This window comes from Lathyrus oleraceus, chromosome 2 (assembly GCF_024323335.1).
Source record: "Lathyrus oleraceus cultivar Zhongwan6 chromosome 2, CAAS_Psat_ZW6_1.0, whole genome shotgun sequence".
Lineage (NCBI taxonomy): Eukaryota > Viridiplantae > Streptophyta > Magnoliopsida > Fabales > Fabaceae > Lathyrus > Lathyrus oleraceus.
This window is the reverse complement of record NC_066580.1, coordinates 135440535-135464562: the sequence shown is the minus strand read 5'-3', so window position 1 is coordinate 135464562 and position 24028 is coordinate 135440535. Positions and strand designations below refer to the sequence as shown.

The 24028-nt window shown below is 37.7% G+C and overlaps 1 protein-coding gene across 2 annotated transcripts; it reads left to right on the top strand.

Annotated features, from left to right (window-relative positions):
• The first annotated feature begins 18332 nt into the window (after positions 1-18332).
• On the top strand, positions 18333-23158 carry LOC127118480 (sorting nexin 2B). 2 transcript variants are annotated; one of them, XM_051048692.1, is made up of 5 exons: positions 18333-19825; positions 20008-20217; positions 20400-20663; positions 22535-22621; positions 22900-23158. In XM_051048692.1, the coding sequence occupies exons 1-5, from the start codon at positions 18734-18736 to the stop codon at positions 22978-22980; spliced, it is 1734 nt and encodes a 577-aa protein (XP_050904649.1). In that variant the 5' UTR covers positions 18333-18733; the 3' UTR covers positions 22981-23158. The 2 variants fall into 2 exon arrangements, with proteins under 2 accessions (XP_050904649.1, XP_050904650.1); XM_051048693.1 differs by having other exon boundaries at positions 18335-19825; positions 20403-20663.
• Positions 23159-24028: the final 870 nt, after the last annotated feature.

The following is a 24028-nucleotide window of genomic DNA, read 5'->3' as shown; positions in this document are numbered from 1 at the left end:
GGATACCAAAACTAGGTATATAATGATGACCAATCAAAGGAGGCAACAATCATTACCGAGCAAACGGGTAAATGAAAGGCGATCCGCTGAGGATGAATTGCAAGCATCCGACAATTATCCACAGGGACTGGCTGGGGATACATTGATAAACAATCAATGATCCGGGGAACAAATCACTAGCAAACGGTGAAAAGACCCACTGGCGACTTCAAAAGGGATAACATTGCGAGCATACGACAATGATCCAGAAGACAACTTGTTGAGGATAAATTGCTAGCATCCGACAATTATCCACCCGCACCATAAGGCACGAACTCCACCGGGGAGAACAAAACAACATGGGATTTATAACTACCAAATACGGGGTAGAAGACCACGAACTCCACTGGGGATCGGGTGAATGAAGGCCAAATACTGAGCACTTATTCAACTCTTTCCACAGGGAAATACAAACTTTGTGTGGGGATAAAAACCACAACAACAGAAAATCCACCATCAACCAGAACGAACCGCAAAGGTTACCTCTGCTAGGGGAAAAAAGATAGGACTTACAACTACCGAATACGGGGTAGTAGCCATACTCTGGTGGGAATAACCACAAATTAGGGTTTACATCTACCGAATATTGGGTAGAAGACCACAAACTCCGCGTGGGGATGGAACGAATCACAAATCCGCACGGGAAACAAAATAGGGTTTATAACAAACCACAAACTGCTGGAGAGCAGGCAAATAGGATTTACGACTACCGACTACTGGGTAGAAAACCAACAACTCCTGCTGAGGAATAAAAGGTATACAACCACAAATTCCACCAAGAAGCAAGAACATAGGACTTACAACTACCGGTTATTGGGTAGAGGCCCAAAAAAACTCCACTGGGGATAAATGAATTGATGCCGGTTACTGGGCAAACCATTCATTTCTTCCACAGGGAAGCACAAGAAACAGCTGACACAACGCCGATTCGGGATTGATCCGAAAAGACAGACTGAATCAAAACACGTCCTATGAGGATATAGCTCAATAGGAAAATCCATCCCAATATATGTGTAGGGAGGAAACGGAAGAAACCGCCATCCACGAGGATAATCTCAGTGGGGAACTGCAGGAGGAAAAGACAGACACTTTCTGCTTATGGGCTGACTCTATATGGAGATTTCAACACCCGACGTCTGCTTGGGGAGATCTATAAAGAGATCTATATCATCCAAAGCAGGAGAACAACAAATCAAGAGATATATGGCAAAAATGCAACATGAATATCTGAATGTTTTTATGAATATGCATGAATATGCGTGATTTATGTTTGATGAATGCTGACAAAAACAGACATATCTAATACAACAAGCCCAGGAATCAAACGCCCGGTACTATACTTCCAGGGGAAAAACCAACTGGAAAGCCAATCTGCTAGAGATCCACATGCCGTAAAGCAAAGATCTGCGGGTACTGCAGGGGATCAGGAGAATCCTGAGGATATCTGCTGGGGATCCCAGCATCAACTGAGAAACAAGAGTTCATGGCTCAACCAAGAACTGCTGCAAAAGCAACTCCAAACAACTCCGGGGAACAACCCACTGCAGGAGAATCATCCGAGTAGAATCTAACTGCACAAGCAACTCTACTGGGGAAAGTTGTTAACTATCCTTTCGGAGAACAAACCCATGAAGGAGAAAGCACCACACAAGTAGATTCTGCAACAAGCCACTCTACTCGGGGAGAACATACATCCGACGGATCACACAAGTAGATTCTGCAAAAAAGCCACCCTACTGAGGATCATAAGTAATTAGGAAATCACTCCAATCTTTGGGATGCTAGAGCCACCAACCGACCCTTACTGGGGATTGAGAGCTTTCAACAGGCAAAAACTGCCATAACAAACATTCCGCATGCTAATCTGAAAAAATGGGAAGCAACCATGCTGAGGAGAGACACAACAACTCCGCTGGCGACTGCACTAGGGAGAGACTACTGCTGGAGAAGAAAGCGAAGTCTTCAACAACACTCTGCTCACGATTATACTGGGGAACAAACCCATCAACAGCTCTGCTTGCGACAATGCTGAGGAAAACGGTAAAGTACCGGGATATCAATCCACCAACCACTGAATCTACCACAAGGAGAACACCCACGCTGGGGAGATTACTGCTGGAGAAGAAACTGAGTCTTCAACAACATCTCTGCTCGGGGAACAAACCCCAACAGCAAAGCGGGAGAAAGAGGATACAATCAAATGCCAAGAATATGAACCAAGGTCTTACCTGTTGGGAATCATGCCACCCTTGGGAGAGCACTGAGAGATTCTTAAGTATCCTTTCATCATTGTGAATATTCACTTTGTTTAAAACAATAATTCGAAAAATTCTTTGTTTAAAACAATGATATTTCATCAATTAAAACAATGCAAAACATTTGTTGAACTGAAACAAATATGAATGCAAATAATTGGATAAAGCTCAAATTTATTTGATGGAATGGTAGCCTGCAAATGGCAAGACCCCATAGATCTGTACAAATTTGTAATCAGTGATATATATTGGAAGAGGGCTACATTGAACATAATGATCCTTTCTCTACCAATTTGAATCTCGATGTATTCGAAGCTTCAGTTGACGACGAATCGAGAATCCTCTGACGAAAAGACGGCTGCGGAACAGAAAGTCTTGTCAGGATGCAGTTACTTGCCAAATCCCTAATTTTTGCCTAGATTGCCCCAGGGTGAGGTACTCAATCTAGCGGGATGCAAATATACTCTTTTTTCAAGTCTCTAATTTTTGCCTGGATTACCCTTGCGGGTTCTCCACCGAGACGCTCATTTTTGCCTAAGCCGCCCTTTCGGATTTTCAACTTAGCGAGCCATTCTGTTTTTCATTTGCATATACTTTTTTTTTAGGCAAAGTATTTCTTGACTGCATCTGAATTCACAGGACGAGTGAAATCCTCCCCATCCATTGTTGTAAGCATCAAAGCACCGCCTGAAAAGGCTCTCTTAACAACATATGGACCCTCGTAGTTTGGAGTCCACTTGCCCCCGGAATCGGGCACGAAAGACAAGACTTTCTTGAGCACGAGGTCACCTTCTCGGAACACACGAGGCTTGACCTTCTTATCGAATGCTTTCTTCATTCTCTGCTGATACAATTGACCATGGCACATGGCAGTTAATCGCTTCTCTTCAATCAAATTCAGTTGGTCATAACGACTCTGAATCCATTCAGCATCAGTCAACTTGGGATTTGAGGGTATAATTTTTCTTTTTTTCTCTTGAAAAAATTTTGAATTTTTTTTTCTGATTTTTGATTTTTTCATCTTTTTCACCCTCTCTTTTTTTTTACATTATATTGGTAATGCCCCAGTTTGACTGTTGCTGGGTTCTTGAGACGCAGCTGAATGATCTGCTTTTCATTGCTCAAGTGCTCGGGTAATCTCGTCAGGAATCCCCTTCAACATCATCTTCCTTTGCCTCAAATACAAAGAATTCAAGATTGGGAGATGGCGTTGGATCATTATGTTCAATGGGTTTTAGAATCCCTGCATAATGATTCTGGATAATGAAAAGCTTTTGAATTTAAACAAACAAATCATTTATGCAGATGAAAAGATTGTTTTCTTGTTTTTCAGGGTTTTTTGTGATCACTGATTTCATGCAAAAGCAAAAAGTGAAAACAAATGGAAAAACAAATGTTTAACAATGCATTAATTGAATGAAATATCATTGTATCAAATGCTGCCAACAATGTCATCACTTCTCCTTTTGGCATGGGAGAAGGGTTTTAAACAAAGTGAACAATTACTCTGATCTATGGATGACTGTAGGAACATCTACAGCGACCCAATTGTGGCAGACACCACCAGGAATAACGAAATTGTTCAGATCCTTTGAGTCCTCTTCCAGGATAGCAGCAGCTTCTTCCTCAGGTTGATCGTCGTGGATGAATCCTCCACTCGTGAACAAACCTTGCTCATTAAATGCCCCAGAACAGTAGCCAATGCCAGCCCGGGATCTGTTGTCTTCCAGCTCAATCACCTTCCCTAATCCAGCAACTGCACCACATTCAATGGCCAGTTTTGCATCACGGTAGGAAGCGAATGAAGGAGACTTCTTCTCAATTGGTTCATCAATAGGTAAAGCTTGGAATGGCGTTCCAACTTCATCCTCGGCATCAATACATGAGAAAGAAGACAAGTGACTAACCAGGAATAAATCCATCAAAAGCACTTGGTCCGGCAAATTCCTCCTCTGAGTTCACAATTCTCTTGCTCAAAACGGTCCATCAATCTGGCAGAGTTGGCTCTGGTGTAGTACCGGCAAAGTGCGTCTTCAAAATAAATGAAGATCACAGGGTCAGACCACAGGACGGGAGACCGGAACAAAACGCCCGCTTATGCAAGTGATGCATGAAGTGTTTGTGCATATGCTTGTTTTTTATTTCAAAGGAACTCGAGGGTTTTATTTGCAAACTTTGAAATATTTAAGCATTTTGATCATGTATGAGAATATCTCATCAGATATATCAGGTGAATTTTTTTTCCCGGTTTTTCCCATGTTTGAAATTTTTTGCAAATAAACCCTTTAGGTTCCTTGAAAATTTTCTTTTTTTTCTGATGATATGGATGCAGATGAATGCATGAATGCATGAATGCAACAATCACACTCAAGGATCAAGCAAGTCACACCAAACAAAGGTCATGGGAAAGCTCATTGTATCCCTAATATCAATCATCCATTTTGGTGGATTTAGGTTTTCACCTTATCGACACCCAAGTTCCATTGATATTAACGGTACATGAACCGGCTCTAACATCCTTAATATCAATCATCCATTTTGGCGGATTATGGTTTGCACCTTATCAACGCCCAAGTTCCATTGATATTAACGATGTTTGAACGACTCAACCACGAATCACGGGTTTGCTGAGAGTCACGAGCATGGAGTCTCGGTTAAGAACCACCCAAAGGGAGTGTACTAGGGTTTAAACCTGCCAGACATGTTCTACCAGAGGTTCCCATAATCATCGTCCCATCTCTCGGATATTATCGGAGAAACGAATACTCGTATTCCAAAAATATTCTCAAGAGAGACTCTTATGAGTGTAGTATCGCGTAACAATCGTATCAGATCTGACATCTGAACGACCTCCGCACTACGTCCTAAAAATAGGCCAAGATGGGTTTGGTAAACTAAGGTCCTTGGCTTCTAAGGCACGTGATTAAACGAATAATGCCTAACCACAAATAACTTGTGTGACATTATTAATCCAACATGACCTCCACCAAGTGAATGGACTCGCAAGTCAACTGGCTAAGGAATACTCCACAGCAGTCAACAAGACTACGCCATTCTCCTATCCTAGAGTGCACTCGAGTTCGGGTATAGAACTCATCTCACAGAGATCACCAAAGCAAACAGCAATTGTATATCAAGCAATTCAAACATTACAATCAATACAGTTATCCCAAATTGTAGAAAAATATGTCAAATAACACATAAACAAATATCATACAACAAGGGTGAAAAGTAGGCAATACCACCAGGGAAGGTCTAATGTTTTCCCCAGCAGAGTCGCCACTTTTCTGTAGCGGTGTATTCGTCGCTATATGATTTATTGATTAAATCATAAGCAATGCATACAATGAATCGAGTCGCCACCGCACTTTTATTTATCCTAAGGACTGGTTAAAAAGCGAACAAAAAACCTAAGAAGTTTTACACGTAGAAAACCAATAAAAGATCAGAGAGTCTGGGTAAGGGGTAAATTACGCGATGGGAAGGTGTTAGGCACCCACCACGTCCTAGGTACTCCTAGGGAGCCCTTTTCACACTTGTTGTATAAAAATGTTTATTTGTTTTTGACATATTGTGCAAACATGAATGGGATGATGAGAAAAGAATGTACAAGTTAGTTATTTTTGTGTTTGAACGGATGAACCCGTTGCCTACGTACCTTCCATCAAAGGTAAGGATCAAAACGCCGTAGTTCGGCTAGAAGATTTCCAAAAATTAGTGAGTTCATTTTAAAACACAAGCACCAAGGCTTTTCATTACCAATGGGAGAAAACTCAACCTGAATCAACAATCCACCATGCGAGGACGGCTTCAACATACTAGTGAGGGGTTAACCCTATAATAAGTATGGAAGACTTACAATCAACTCACTAAGGATAAGGTAAGATTTACATCAACCACTATGGTAATTAAAACCTAAGGCTAATGCATGAAAACATATTAACAATGGACAAAGCCAAAACAATTGAATGGGTGAAGTTAATTGATTATGATTATTCACAAAATATGGTCAAGGTATGATTAAGATTGATTCAAAGAAGTGTTATGAAAAAGTGAAGTTTGAAAAGTCAAGGATTTATGGTCCAGGTTTCTAATTTGAAAAGACATGAAGATGTTTGCACAACAAGTCAAAAGTTTTTGAAAGCAAAGTGTGAAAAGGTTTAGGACAAAGAGGGTATGGATGATGGAATGTAAAACTTCTTAAAAAGGTTCACCTCTTGAAATCATATAGAAGATGATTCAAGTGTGTCCTTAGGAATGAGGCAATGATGCAAGTAAAAAATAAAGGCAAGGTGATACCGGATGCCATCAATGGACTTATACCAATCTCACAAACAAAAGCGGATATCGGATACCAATAAATGGGTTTACACCAATCTCCTAAAACAAAACAATGATACCGGATGCCATCAATGGTCTTATACCAATATCACAAAGCAAAAGCGGATATCGGATACCAATAAATGGGTTTACACCAATCTCCTAAGGTAAAACAAAACTTGGATGTCAGATGCCAATTTATCTGGACTTATACCAACCTCCAAAGGATGATCATGGGAATACAAGGGCCAACAACATGGTCTTACACTTGCATCCTCACATGCAACAAACAAACAATGCACTAAGCAATGGACATGAGTGACCAAGTGAAATGGTCTTACACTCTATCCCTTCCAAATCATAGGAACAATGGCCAATGAGTGGACTTACAGTTGTCCTCAATGGGTAAACTCAAACAAACCACAAGATATGCAATGATGATCATGCAATAATGAACAATCAATGATGATAAGTGCACAAAGGCAAGCAAGCATGTACAAATACAACAGACAATCAATCAAACAAAGTCATTTAGCACACACTATAACCAAACAATTAGGCTCAATCAAAGGGTTAGACTTAAAAGTCAACTGGAATAGGGTAAATGGTGCTCTTAACCTTGACATTGAGAGCCAAGGTGAAGCAGATGAAAGGATATGAGGGGTGTGCCTCATCACTCTTATCCCTGGTCAGGGAGAGCATTGAATATCAGAAGGTGTGGGAGTTCAGAAAGATGGAACTCTCTCCACAGGTTAGACTCGATAGATATTGGGTTTTTACTCACTATGCATCAACACATGTGGTGTGAGCAAGGTGAGAGACTCATAGAATAGTAGGAGATAGGCTACATATCTCTTTTGTCTACCAATTGCCTTATTAAAAGGACTTCACCTGCTTGGGGACGAATTTTAAACAATCACAAACATCGCCTCTTAAGGAGGACTTCAGACAGTTGCCTGGCTAAATAACAAGCCAGGTCTTCCAGACTACATGGAGACAAGAGAATCTACCTCAATGCTTAAGCAAAGCAAAGCAATAGCAATAGCAAGTTCTCAAAGGAACTAAAGCGACTATGGTACCTGAAATCAATCAAATATAATCAGTATCCCAATCACAAAGTCAAAACAGACAAGTTATGAACCAACAGTCAACACAATCAATCACACGTGCAAAGCACAAACTCAAACCAAATGAGTTAGCATCCTACAAAACAAACCAAGTTAGTTCATGATAATAAACCAAATTAGATCAACTTGAATTAGTCTCTTTAAAGCAATTGCTCCTTAACCTGAAAAACAACTCAAACATGAGAAGTAAGACCACTAGGACAAGCCTAGGGTCAAAAGGAGGTGAAAAATTCAAAACAGCAAGTGAAAATTGATCAAAATCAATATTTATCAAACAAGAGTAGAATCCAATTGGTCTCACATCAAAACTATGCACCAAATCCATTTCATAAGCTAAACATGTCAAACTATGCATTTTGGAATCACATTGGAGCAAACAGAATGATCACAATCAAACCAATACCAAAATAGCTCAATAAATTCCCATAAAATTCAAGCTTAAACAGAACACATTCAATGAGCAACATACCAAATTTCATGTCATTTGGATAAAGGGAAATTAGTCAATTAAAATCAACAAGTCACAACATGTTCATACAAGCACATACAAGACCACAAATCCATTATCAACTTTAGGCAAGTGTAAAACAGAAATGGCATAAGATAAATGAACCACACCAAAGCCAAAATGAAGTTAAACATGTTAAGAATCAATCCACAAAGTTTCAGCTTCATATGATAAGGCATGAGAATTTTACAAGTCATGAAAGTTGAACACTCCACAAAAGTTCAAAAATGACTAAACAGCAAAGAAAATCCCAATCAAATAGGAAATGAATCTAAAAAATCTACAAAATATCATGCTCAAACTAGACATACAGAAATAATCACATGCAAAAATTCAGAGCATTTCATGTTCATATGGCATGGTAACAAAAATCATCAATTTGGACATGAATGGTGTGACACAAATTGTCACACCTCTATTCAAAAAATCATATCTCTCAATCCAGAAACTCAAAAATCACAATCCACATACCAAAATGCTCCTTAAGATGTCTAGAACAAGCACAAAAAATTTCAGCCTCATCCAATTAATCATCAATATTTCACAAGTAAAATGGCATGAAAGGTACAAATTGGATACACATGAACAAACCCTAGGCAATCTAAAAATCCACTCGTGCATAAATTCTGGAAAAATCACCATAAAAAACTAGAGATCATGAAGAGCATTTCACAAAAAATCCCAGCCAATTTGGACAAATATTGAAGAACTTATGAATTTTCTAAGATTGACATACAAAATGAAATAAAAAATGAAATCAAAATGAAATTAAATGAATTTAAATCAGAAAATGGCAAAAGCGTAATTATGTAACCACTTAAGTGAAACGCTGCGTTTCACTTAAGTGTCTGGCAGCGCGTGATTGGTTCGTGGGCGCGGGAAACAACAATTTGAACATAAAGCCAGGCAAAATGGATCTAAACGTATCAGGAAACGAATTTCTCATGTTCTTCATCATCGTTCATCAGTTCATCACCAGAAATCCATCAAGAACAAAGGTTCACGAAACTTGACAAATCATACATCAATGGAAGCGTCTAACCAAGCACAACAACAATATCAACATGCTTTGACCTAATTCTCAATATCCAGCACGAATCGATCAAAAGAAAATTTAACATCAAACATTCAAATTCAGATTTCTCACTCAAAACCTAATGAAATTCAATTCTACAAGTTGCATGTTACTCTACAATCTAAGATCTACACAAGCCATATCACAATTCTATCAATGGTGAGACTCGAGATTCAACCTTATGAAGATACAGATGTTGAATTCGTGCGCCTCGAGCCTCCAATTGGTGAAACAGATGTTGATTGATGATGTGGAAGATGAATGAAGTAGGTTCTTTAGCTCAACACAACTCCGACTTCAAGAATCATCAAACTGCCATGGGAGAAGCTTGAATGCAACAGTCACGAATCTTCAATGATTTCCACTGTTCTTCTTCAACAGTTCTCCTATAGAACCTGCAGAGGATGAATCACACAAACACAAGCACGAAGGATGATGAATCTTGATGAACAAGAGTGAAAAAGTGTGAGAAAAAATTGAGAGAATTTGGAGAATTTTGCTTTGGATCTGAGAAAATGAATTGTGGATCTGGATTTTCTGTTATGATTAGGACTATATAGTCCTTGTTAATCACCTGCTAAACCATGATTAGCACAATTGAAATGGATTAGTGAAAATGAGCTTGTTATGTAATTTGGCAAAATTGCCCTTTTGATGATGCAGCCAATGGAACAGTGAAATATCTGTTGAAGCAAGTCACAAATCATGTTTAGAAGCTATTCAAATTGGCTTGGCATGAAAATTCCATGTACTTTTGAAAATGGCCTTTTTTTTCCCACCAAAAATTAATTGGTTCACTTGAAAAATGACCTTTTTATGTGATGCTTTTTGATGAAATGTAATGATGCATTATGATAGTACATGTCAACTGGGATTTGCTCAAAAAAGAATCACCCAAATTGGCCAAATGGTTTGAAAGTTATGCCACTTTGAAATCCCAAAAATCTTGAAAATGATTTGATCATAACTTGCCAACCACACATGAGAAATGAGTGTTCTTGGACTTTTTGGAAAGGAAAGAGCAATATCTTCAACTTTCATGTTGGACAAATTTTGATTTGAAGCTTGCTTGGACATGTAATTTTGAGGAGAATGACTTTCCATTTTGGGCAGGTGAAAATTACAGGTCATTACTATTTTGGGAAACTTTTTGTCTGACCTCAAATCCTTCACTGTGGATGTTTGAAATGTCAATTGAGGCTTGTATGGACATTAATGAGACCTTTCCAACCATCTCACACCTTCAAATCCCTGATTAAATGCACAGTTGACCACAATTGACTTTGCTAGGGTTTTGATTGACTGAGCCATGTTCTGATGACTTTCAAGCCTCTTTCTCTTGAGATCTTGATACCAAATGATACCATAATTCATGTGAATCTCTTATGAATGATCATGGTGCCCAAATTCTTCAAGAATGGCCACCATCCATTGCTCAATGAATGATTTGACTATTTTGACCTAGTTTGCTTCATCTGCAAGAAACAAGGTTAGATGACCATATTTTTGTACTTTTGGTTAGTAAACAAATGAAAAGCAATGATGTACAAATGCTAAACATGCTTGGTGATCAAGAACCACACTCACAAGATACCCACCCACTAGGGGGGAAGCAAAGGTGCACAATGATCCTTGAGACAATGATATGATATGATATGATGCCATGAGGGATCTTAGGGCAAAAATTGGGGTCTTACAAAATCGACCAACTCATCTAACATCATATTCCAATAATGATCATATGGAATTTCATTTTGCCTCTAAATTCTGGTCGATTGCAAATATATTTCGACAGGTAAAACAATCTCATGTCCGTAGGTTAATCGAAAAGGGGTAGCATTCGTTTCCTCTTTAGGAAACATTCGACATGCCCATAAAATTTGCTCCAAGGTTTTATGCCAAATCCTTGGCCTCTTTCCTACATGATTCTTGATCAAGCCAATGATGACTTTATTGGCTGCCTTAACCTGGCAATTTGCTTGGGCATAATTAGGTGTATACGTCAGTAACTTAATCCCCATCTCAAAGACAAAATCTTGCATCTTTTGACCAGTGAACATCGATCATTAATAAGTTGTAATGGTCTCAAGTATTCCAAATCTATAAATAATATGCCTTTGGATAAAATCTATTATTGCTTCTTGGTCGACATTGACTAAAGGAACTGCTTTTATCCATTTAATAAAATAATCAATACCAACAAAAATGTACTTCTGACTTTTCAATGATGATGATAGAATTTCTCCAATCAAATCCAAATCCCAACCTCTGAAGGGCCATGATTTCACAATCGCATGTGATTCGCTCGCAGGAACATGTTGAATGCCTACATGCATCTGACACTCTTGACATCCCTTGGAGAACTCAATACAATATTTTAACATCGTAGGCCAATAAAAGCCTTGATGACATAACAACCATCTCATTTCGTTTACAACTTGATGGGTACCACAGGTTCCACTATGGATATTCGATACTGCTAAATATGCCTCATTCTCGCCAATACATTTGAGAAAAATAGTTTTAGGTGTCTTTTTCAACAATTTGTTCCCTATGATAACGTAGCTTAGAGATATGTACTTGACCTTTCGATTCGTTGATCTTATTGGATTCTTTAAATATTCGACTAATGGTCTTCTCTAGTCAGTATCATCAAATTATCAATGGCAAAGATCTCAAAATTTTCAGGATCTGCTAACCCTAACTTCGTCATCGACAAATCCGAAGGAGATAATCTTGTTTACTTTACTCTTCCTCAAACCTCAATCAAATCTTCTAATTTTTCTTTTGCCACTTTGTACCCTGAGGCAATTTGTGCCAGCTCATTTGCCTCTTGATTTTCTAGTCGAGGGACATGCTGAATGTCGAAAAATCAAAGCACTTAATCAGTCGATTTACTACAACAAAGTACATGATTAAGTTTTTCTTTAAACATATGTACTAATTTGTTATTTTTTTAACCACCAATTTAGATTCTCCTCTTACTTCAACCTTTTTTGACCTCAAATCCAACAAAATTTTAAGACCAACTATCAAAGCCTCATATTGGACCTTATTATTCGAGTAAGAGCCATCAATTTTGTATTTGAACTTCATTAAATTTTTATTAGGGGAGATTATTAAAATTCCAATTCCATTTCCATTTTTTATGACTGGAGCCATCGAAGTATAACTTCCAAGGTTCTGGCTCCAAATAATTTTGAGGTGCCTCGACTATCGCATGATCTATGATGAAGTCGCCGACCACCCGCCCCTTCATTGCCTTTAGGGGCACATATGTTAAGGAATATTCACTTAGAGCAAGATCCCATTTTTCAATTCTCCTATACATAAGTGGTTTAGACAACATATGCTTAATAATATCAAAATGTGAAGGGACATAAACATTGACTGGTTTTATATATTGTTTTAACTTCATACATGAGAAATACAAGCAAATGCACATCTTTTCTATAAGATTATACCTAGTTTCTACGTCATTCAAGACTCGACTGAGGTAATAGATGGCTCTTTCGACACCATTATCATCCTCTTGTGCTAACATGCTTCCTATTGTCAAGTTTGAGGAAGAAATATACAACCTCATGGACTTATTCCTAACATGAGGTGACAAAATCGGAGGGTTCATCAAGTACTCCTTTATTTCATCGAAGACCTTTTGATGCTCTTCTTTCCACTTGAACTCTTCCTTTTTAGGCGAAGTAACAATGAGAATGCTTGAGCCTTGCCACAAAGTTTGAAATAAACCTCCTAAACAAATTTATCTTCCCCAATAAAGATTGGAGCTCTTTTTTGGTCGAAGGAGGTTGAGTCTCCATGATAGCCTTGGTCTTATTTTGGTTTATCTCGATGCCATTCTCGTGGATAACAAAACCAAGGAAATCTCCAGCCTACACACATAAAGCCCACTTGAGAAGGTTCATTTTTAGTCCATATTTCCCCATTCTTTCAAATGATTGTCGAAGATGGTCAAGGTGACCATTTCACAATGCAGATTTAATGACTATATCATCAATATATATTTGCATAAAAGTTTCGATATAATCATAAAAATTTGAATTCATAACCCTCTAGTATGTCGCCATAGCATTCTTTAAGCCAAATGGCATCATTACCCATTCATAAGTGCCTAAGGCCCCTGGACATCAAAATTCTGTCTTTGGCACATACTCACCTGCAATAAATATTTGTTATAACCAGAATAGTCATCAAGCATACTAAGATAATCAAAACCCATTGTCGAGTCAACCAACATTTCAACGACATGCATTGATATTCATCCTTTGGGGTTGCTGCATTCTGATCTCTGAAGTCGATGTAAACCCTAACTGTCCCGTTTTTCTTAATTACTCGAACAATGTTTACAAGCCATTTGACATACCTTTCCCGTCCTTATGAACTTTCGTTTTAGGACACTTTTGATCTCCTCTTTTATTTTGAACATAACCTCCAGTGCAAACCGTCTTGGCAAATGCTTGGCTAGTTTTTACCAGGCTTTATTGATATATTTAGCTCCACCAATTCTCTACTTAAACCTGACATTTCATTATAATCCCAAGAAAAACAATCTTTAAATTCTTGAAGTAAATGGATTACATCTATCTCAAACCTGGGTCGATGTTGGCACTGATATACGTCAACTTTCTACTGGTTCTATCACCCAAGTCGACTTCTTCCAATGGATCCTGGGGCTGAATCTTCGTTGTTGATGTGACGAGATCCTTTTCGAACCCTAAAGGCTCATCATAGATCTAGTCCAACCTCTGGATTCCTACGCCATCATTTTCTATGTCTGTTGATTGCAGCTTTTTGAGTGGTTTGAGCTTAATGTTTATTCTTTCCCCCACATAGAATATCTCTAATTCATTGGCTCCGACAACTATATGTGATACATTGACCTCTAAGTCCGCTTTTAATCTATTTCTGGCTACATAAGCTAAAATTTTCTTTAATGCGCCGAACTCAGACATCATCGTCAAATTCGTCACCCCAACCAATTGGTCGGATGGTGTCATAACTTCTCTCGCCCATGATTTCTCTATCCCACATGAATTCGTGGGTTTGGTGAAGCCTGAGAGAATAGAATGCCTCTTCCAAAGGCATATATGGAAACCCTACTGATGTGTAAGGGGCTATGATAACTAAATTCTTGTCAAATTTCCTTTTATCAACATGATTTACCTCCTCCATGGCGTACCTCTGATCTGCTTTCACATTTTCCAGGATTCTGTAATTTCTTCAGATTGTTATCCTCTGATGTAATGACAAAGGTACAATACTTACGAGATGTATCCACTCCCGACCAATGAGTAGGTTATATCTCTCATTCAATGCAATTACCATGAACACAGTAGGTCAGGTTATCGATCCAACCGTCATATCGACCTGAATAGCGCCCATCATATGCCCTGCTTTTCCTTCATAGTTCGAGAGCACCATATTATGTGGTCTCATATCAGTGTCGTATTTTCCTATTTTTCTCAACAAGAAGTGAGGCATAAGGTTAATAGTAGCCCCTCTATCAACAAGAATCTTATTCATTATAGTATCCTCAACCTTCGCCCTTATGAAAAGAAGCTTCAAGTGACTCTTCATTCCTTCATCTAGCCTTTTAAAGAACATATTTTATTCTTTAATGCAACCATTATTCATTACAAAATATTACACAGGTTTGTGCCTCGCCATTTCCTCTTTGTCATAATCCACAGGTTCAGATACCTCCGTAACACAGTCATACTCCATTGGAAGTACTGACACCACAGTGCATATCACATCGAAACTATCCTTTGGTCCTGAGTCAAAGTTATCAGTTACCACTCATCTTCCTTGGGTGGTTCCCCCTCCTTTGCTTTTCCCTTTGATTTGACTAGCTCAGGGGAGAACAACTGCCTCCCAACTGGTTTTTTGAACTGGTCACTCACTTGATTTTGGTACAGTTTGTTACTACTTGATTCAATAGCCAATTTCTCAGCTTTCATTTTCCTCTAAAACCTCTTCCAATGTGTCTTTGATATCAGATTCTTTCCCTTGTAGTTACTGGGACCGTAAGAGTGTTTCTCTGATACTTGGAACTTCTCTCTATACATCAGTGAAGATGCCCTACCTGTCTCAAAATTTCTCCACCTTTGGGGGCCATATTTCTCCTTGTCAGCAGGCCTCACCCATTTTCCTTGGGGAGCATTGGATGATGGCATGTAGGTGCCAGGCTTGCCCTTCTAACGGGTCGAAAACTGCTGGTTCCTCTGGTGGATTTCCCTTTTATTAAAATGGTAATGAGGTTGGTTCATATCCTAGTTCTTATTTTGTTGGGCATGTCGAGCACCCTTTACCTTCCTAGTAGCCTTCTTGTCGAAAACAACACTGCACCTTGGGCACAACATTACATTTGAACCCTTGGATTTACAGCGATAAAGGAACCCGAGCAAGTCCTCTCCAACTTTTTGGTAGACAACTTCTATCTGATTCTCACTTCCTTCGACGATTTAATTTTCGACTTCCATATCAAAATCCTTAAAATTGTCAATGATTTCAACCATGTTGACCTCCAGCGGTTCAACGTAGCTAGCTTCCTCGACCTATAGTGGGTCAGAGTCCACCTTCATGGGCGGTTTGCCGTTAGCGAACTTCAATCTCCCGTCATTCAAAGCATTCTGCACGAGATCCCTGAAAAGAAAATATTGTGAAGTTTTATGCCCAAAAAATTATCATATTTACAAAACCCTATTTTCTTTCTTTGTTCTAATGGTGGCACTTTCGCGTCTCGTGGCACTAAAATTTGGCCATCTACAACAAACAAATAAAAAGTATCATCACATTTGGTCACATCGAAAGTATAGGTTTTCTTAGGGAACTTATCACTTTTTTCAGGTTCAGAAGGATTCTTCCCATTCGCTGGTGTAAGAAGCTTACACACATATGGGGGTCCTGACTTCAATTCAGCCAAGTCGACCTCGTTTCCTTCGACATGGTTATACTCGACATCTGACAACAGGTCATTCTCTTATAGGTCGATGTAAGCCACCAGTTATTTCTTACATATGGTTGATCCCTATGCCAATAGTGTTAAATATGCACTCACAGTGTTGTCAGCGAACATCGAAGGGTTAATATGTAAGTCAGTCAACCATCATTGATCTTGGCATACCATAAGGCTGTTCACGGCCAAGCATAGGGAGTATGAAACTTGTAGCAAAAGGCCTAAAGTCGACCATAGTTGGTTTGGGAGTCATTGGGTGACTCTGAGTTATCGAGGGAGAAAATACTACCCCTTCTTGAGCCGTTGAAGGTAAAAACGTGGTTGACGGCATGATCGTGGTTGACGACATGGTCGTCGTGCTAACAATAGAGGGGATTGGTTCAGTCGAACTTGCAGTGACTGTGCCTGCCCTTGAGCTATTGGATGGTTATTCTCCATTATTGTTTCTAGGAGTAACAATTTCCTAATTTATCGCCTCGTTGGGTTTCTAACTTCTTTTTTGGTTATCTTACCACTCTTCAATCTCATGCACACTCATAATATGAGAACTTTCTAAAATGAAGAATTTTGCAAATAATTTCTCAAAACAAAAAGTATAAAAATTTTCACACAAAAGGGTCCCACTGGACATGTCAATTTGTTTACTATAAAATTTGGTAAGCAAAAACAAGTTTGATTTCAATCACGGGATTAAACTCGAAAATATCTCAGGACATATTGTATGAAAACCAATGATTTGAAACATATTTTTACTTTGAAGTCAAAATATGAAAGAAACAAAAAGATAATTGCAACGACTACAAATAAAGATAAAAGAAAACGAAAGGTAGATGAAATAGTTCAATGTAGTAAATAACTGAAGATAAAAGCTTTGATTTGTAAAAAATGGAACACATATACATACATTCTTGACTCTTTTTCTCACAAACACACTGATACTTTGAGTTTTACAGAATTTTTGTACAACTGTAGACCCCTAAAAACATAAGTGTACGCTTACTTATATACTAGTCTTAAGTTAACCTTCTATAACGATCGACTAAGCAAAATGTGTCACGTCTTCGTCTCCATGCAGCCTTCGCATTTGACAGACTCCCACGTGTCCTCAAGTAACTCTCTAATCTTATCCACTTACACCTCATTCGACAACTTGGAAAAAATATTTTAGAAACTCTGAATTTCACTAAGTCCCAAAGCCAATAAACTCCCTGGTCTCTTTTTGATTATTATTCGACCAAAGATAATACTGCTTTCTCGACAAATCAAATTCGTCGATACCTCCATGGTTGTAACTGGCCACTTCGACTCTTAGCCCTAAACTCATTTACACGAAACTTATCACATTTTATAATTAATGCATGTGTCAAAAATCTGAGGTAACAATCCTCTGCATTGCTTCCATGTGTCTTCAACCCTTGGACTACTACAAAACTGTTATTTTTGTCGAAAGAACATCTCCAAGTCTTCTAACTGCCTTTGCCGCAAATCTTCCTTGTCGAACCTTGTGACTTTGGTGTCAAATATTTAGCTATCTATACTTAGCTTGAATTTTTATCTCACATCCACTTTTATCGAATATATTGGATCGAAAATCTCAGACTAATAATAAATAATATATTTAGATTATAACAAAAAAAAAATTATTAACTTTTTCTTTAAAAAGTAAAAACTAATTTTTCAAATCGGATAAAATCATAATAGATGAGAAAAGAAAAGTCTTTAAAATTTTTTTAACACCAGTGTATATCCAAAATTGAATTAAAACTCAAGACTTTAAATATCTTTGAATAGTAAATTGAATTAAAACTCAAGACTTTAAATATCTTTGAATAGTAAATTGAATTAAAACTCAAGATTTTAAGAAGAGATCTTTTACCATCTATCCTAAGTATCTTCGAGTAGTAAATTGTTACTTTAATTTAGAATAATCTTCTAAAAAACCACATTCGAAATCCTCAATAAATTTATAACGAACTTCTCTATATATATTCGATATGCACTTAATTTCCTAACTGATTCTCTCTCACGCCTTATTTTTTGGATAAATTTTCACTCCAAAATCAGGATATGCTGTTACAAAAATTACCTGACCATTTCATTAAAAAACCAACAACCTTCGTAAAAGAAAACATCAACTTATTATTTATTTTAACTTTTAATTCTGCAACGTTGACACATCCATACACCCAATCACAATCCTTACTCCTGCCACTTCAGTTTCCATCTGGGTCCTTGCATGCTCTTCTTCAACCTCACCGTCCCAAAGAACAATTACACCCCTGCGCACGTTAGCCTCCACCACCACACTCACACTCCCATATCTCAAATGCATAGAAATTAGAAACCAACCTTATTAGTACTGGGTTAATTCAATATCCAAAACCAAACTTCACAAATAAATTTTCCACTTTCTATTTCGATTTCGATTCAACAATGATGGACTCCGAGAATCACACGTCGGAGGAACACCTACACCCTCACCCTCTCTCATCATCGAAAGATGAATTAGAAAACCTCGACCTCAACGAAAACCTCCACGAAAACCACGATTCCTTGAATAGTAAATCGTACTCTAATTACCGGAGCGTCATGTCCACGCTCTCTGATTCTCAAAATCATCCTTTATCTCCGCCGAGTCTCGTTTTACCGGCGGACTCCGATCCGCTTCTAGCTCCACCGCAGCACTACCGCGAATTTGCAAACCCTAATTTTTCTGATAATTCCTCTTACATCGACCCTCCCTCCTACGCAGACGCGATTTTCAGTTCCTTCGACGGAGAGACATCTTCCAACGGCGGTGATACTCCTACACGAAGCTCCTCTGAAGGATTATTTTTCTCGAGATCTTCGTCTTCTTCCGGCTCGGAGTATTTGAAAATAACGGTTTCAAATCCGGTTAAGGAGCAAGAGAATTCGAATTCGATTGTTCCTGGTAATAATAGTTACGTGACGTATTTGATTACGACCCGAACGAATGTTCCGGAGTTTGGAGGTTCAGAGTTTGGTGTAAGGAGAAGGTTTAAGGATATTGTGACGCTTTCTGATCGGTTATCGGAGGCTTATCGTGGTTTCTTTATACCGCCGAGGCCGGATAAAAGTATTGTGGAGAGTCAGGTGATGCAGAAGCAGGAGTTTGTGGAGCAGAGGAGGGTGGCACTGGAGAAGTATCTTCGGAGATTGGCGGATCATCCGGTGATTAGGAAGAGTGATGAGTTTAGGGTGTTTTTACAGGTTCAGGGGAAGCTTCCGTTGCCGACTACGACTGATGTGGCGTCGAGGGTGTTGGATGGTGCCGTGAAACTTCCGAAGCAGTTGATGGGGGAGAGCTTGATTGCTCCTAGTGAGGTTGTGCAACCGGCAAAAGGGGGAAGAGATTTGTTGAGGTTGTTTAAGGAGTTGAAGCAGTCAATGGCTAATGATTGGGGAGGTTCTAAGCCACTGGTTGTGGAGGAAGATAAGGAGTTTCTTGCAAAGAAGGAAAGGGTTCATGAACTTGAACAACAAATCAATGGTGCATCTCAGCAGGTGTTATTTTCACCATCATTTCCGATTGTGTTTATACTTCTATGATCAAGATCCTGTTTAGATTGACTTATTTGAACTGAACTAGAGTAGTTTGACTTCATTTTATATTTTGGTATAGGAATAGCTTATATACATGTTGGTACTTGTTGTAGAGTTTCTCATCATGACACAATTTTGTGCAGGCGGAATCACTTGTTAAAGCACAGCAAGACATGGGAGAGACAATGGGTGAATTAGGGTTAGCATTTATTAAGTTAACAAAATTTGAAAATGAAGAAGCTGTGTTGGACTCTCAGAGGGTACGAGCTACTGACATGAAAGGTGTAGCAACAGCTGCTGTGAAAGCTAGCAGATTATTTCGAGAATTAAATTCTCAGACAGTGAAGCATTTGGTATATAACAAAATTATTTTAATGTTAATTTTTCAGTTATACATTTGTTTTGGTTGTCTACTCTTTCAAATATATGTACCATAGGTTGGCATATTCTATTGAAGGGATTGCACTTTCCCTAATAATAAAGGGCAACCCACTGAGTAGGTTTAATTGTTGATGATTTTCCGATTTATGCATAGCAGGATACACTTCACGAATATCTTGGATTAATGTTGGCTGTTCATAGTGCATTCACGGATCGCACAAGTGCACTATTGACGGTACAGACACTTCTATCAGAACTCTCTTCTTTGCAATCAAGAGCTGAAAAACTTGAAGTGGCTTCATCTAAAATATTTGGGGGTGACAAATCAAGGACTCGTAAGTTAGAGGAGCTACAGGAAACCATAAGAGCCACAGAAGATGCAAAAAATGTTGCAATTAGAGAATATGAGCGGATCAAGGTAGGCATTTTAATGTTTTTGATTTTGATTGGTTTCTTAGGCTACATATGTTGTCTTCAAATAGCTTTCTGCTTTGAGGATAGTTTGTGATTAAAATGGTATATATATGCTTCAATCTTATAAGATTAAGTTGATAGTGTATCGTGTTCTTGAGACCCATCAAAGCTGTGTTTTATTTAATTTCATGTCTATATCTTTCAAAGTTGACAAATTAACATTAGTGTTCATCACTTTATTTTCTCTAACCAGCTTAAGATGTCCTACGATTGATCATTTGCTATCCTTTACAAACATGATGGCCATTAAATATGTTTCAGTTGTAACAAATTAGAGGTTCAACCCTTTGTTATTGAGGACCAAAGAGTTTGTGTAAATTTGTAGACTGAGCGAGCTCCTGCCATATGACATTGGAAAATTTCTCATGTGTTAGACATTAGGTTTGTTAGGCTATTATTAATCTTATTGTTTGTGGGTTCATACTTGTTATAGCAGCATTGGCACTTGACATAATTATTTGATGTAAATTCTAGTATTTGCTTTGGGTCTATAACACATCACATCTATTAACGATATTTTATGTTGATTATTATTGGTTGGCGTTTATTACTCCAAATAATCCTTACCTCTCTCTTTCTCTATTTCTGACTAAAACTTGTATTCACAACATGTTATCTAAGCCTCTGTGATCAAGTAATCACGCATTCAATAGTCATCCTCAAAACTTTGTTTTTTTGGTGGAAATGAATGAATTGTGTTATATAACACAGGGCTTTAGTGAATTTTCTGGTGAACTGCTAATTGAGATACTTCAGACAGTGTTTCTCTTGTGTTTGAGATTTTCCTTCAGGCATCCTTTTTAGATTGCCTTTTCCCTTCTATTATTTCTACTCATTCTGATTTTTTTAATCCTTTTTGTGTTTCTGGTTTAGTTGTGGTCTTGAGGGGTTGGGTGAATCTCTGACATCTTAGAAGTGTTTTTTGACTCCCTATATTCTCCTGTGCTTTCTTTGGGTTGCCAACAATCTTCTTAATAAACTTATGCTTGTCCTCTCACATAGCTGGTTTAGCATCTTAAACTGATTTCCCTTACTTTTCTAAATTTCTATCTCTGTTTTTGCGATGGCATTGTTCCAACTTGGGATTTGCTCTAGTGGATTGCTGAATTACTATTCTGCCTCTGCTTAGCATGTTTGGCCGCTGTTCCGTTTTTTAATTCTTAGATATACTTCATATTGCATCTTTGCACGACCTGTTTGGGTTGAAGTTTGAACAGTAATGCAATTCTAAGATTGTTGAGTGAGTTATATGGTATTTTGTCAAGGGTTTGTGGTTTGAATACTCTGGTCATCTCTAAAGGACCCTACTCAGTGATTAGGGTAGGTTGCATGATAACTTAGTTTGTGAATAGTCTGGAGATCAAAGGTTCTAAACCATCTCATTTTGGGATGTGTGTAGAAAAGATAGAAGCCAAGATTTGTGGTTTTGGGGGAGTTTTAGTTTCCTAAGGGGTCTTTGGCTAGAAAGGCCGGTGTTATCTGTCTCATATTTGCAGGTTTATTATTCTTGTAACAGCTAAAGCTTGTAATAGTACCATATTAGTAATATTGGTGCTTGATCTAATTACTAATATAAAAAGGAGTTTTAGATTTGGGATTTAGTAGAAAATCTTCAAGTAGGAAGATAGTCTTACTGTCTGTATCACAAGCTACAAAAAATACCCACCGAAGATTGTTGTACCCGCCATTTTGCATGGATGTTTGATTATTAGATTTTGTCGCTTTGTTTTTCAATTTCCATTTCGAGCTATCTTTTTCTTTCCTTTTTATCTATTTCCTTTGTTGCTTTGTTTATTGATCACGGTGCCAATGCAGGAAAACAATAAGAGTGAACTTGAAAGGCTTGATAAAGAGAGGCAGGATGACTTCTTAAACATGTTGAAAGGATTTGTAGTTAATCAGGTATAATTTATGTCCGTTCGATAGTTAAGTTCCTCCTTACGTAGAACTACTTTCCTTTCATGTAGTTTCCACTGTCTATCAATTCTTTCTATTCTGTGGCATAAATTATGCACGTTGAGATTTTTATTCATCATCTGATTAACTTTTGTTATTATGGCAGAATTTGATTCATGTAGTCGACCCTACTTAGTAGAATAATGTCTTATTGTTGTTGTATCTGATTATAACTTTTGTTAATAGGTTATATTGTTGTATCTGATTATAACTTTTGTTAATAGGTTGGGTACGCCGAGAAAATAGCTAATGTCTGGACAAAAGTTGTTGAAGACACAGCTGGATATGCAAAAGAAAACACTTGAGCTCTGGCTATAGATTTAAATTTTCATCTTTATTCATTGATGTGCCATTATCATAAAATATGTCTGTATTCATGACAATAAATTATTAAAAGATGTGTTTTGTGTGTTCTTAGGTTTTTCTCACTTGTACCTCAGAACATTTACACATCATTCAAATGATACTTGATGTTGTACATTACATGCTTGTTTGTTTGACTCATGCAGCTTTCCACGATGTCTACTTTTTGTTTATGTTATTTTCATTGCTAATTGTCAAAGCAGTTGGTATTACTCAGTTTTGTAAGACATCAAGTTTCAATTAATTGTCAAATCTTTAACTTTTTTGTAATTTATATTGTTTTGCTTAAAATTATGAAATAAAACTGATCAACAATCGAGTATGAGTTTTGCAGCAAAGTTATATATGAAGTGAATCCCTTCAATATTCAATCATTTTGCTTCGCATCTTTCCATTCTTCTAACTCTGAAAAAATGAAATGAAGATAGTTCATTCTTCTACATGAAGCACCAACCACTACTTTTAGATCCGGTTTTGTATTTGATTTTAAAATCATTTTTTAAGTCCATTTAAAGTGATCTGTTCCTGGTATCCTCTCTGGTTTGTTAGAAACTTAGGACTTCTATGGTTAGTATGGATGATATATAGTTCGGCATTACTTTTCCCATCCTAAATAGTGGAGAAGTATGAAAATTCAAAAATGTCTATGTGACAATTTTGAATGTGCACTTTGGATTTATCAAGTGGGAATTTGAAAAGAAATATTAAATTTTGAATGTGCATTTCGGATTTATCAAGTGGGAATTTGAAAAGAAATTACTAGCTTTGCATGTTAGTGACAATTCCGAAACAAATTTAATAAAACACCATCTTGCATGTTTGTTTCGCTCATGATCAAAAGCACCATTCTTCTTCAAACCCCATCAAAACCTCCTTTCACATTCAATCAACTTTTCTACTTCAAAAACAACATGTCCTTGTTTTTTCACATCAAAAGGAGAAAAATAAGTTGAAATTAAGATAATGTATGTATTTCCTTCCTCATTACTT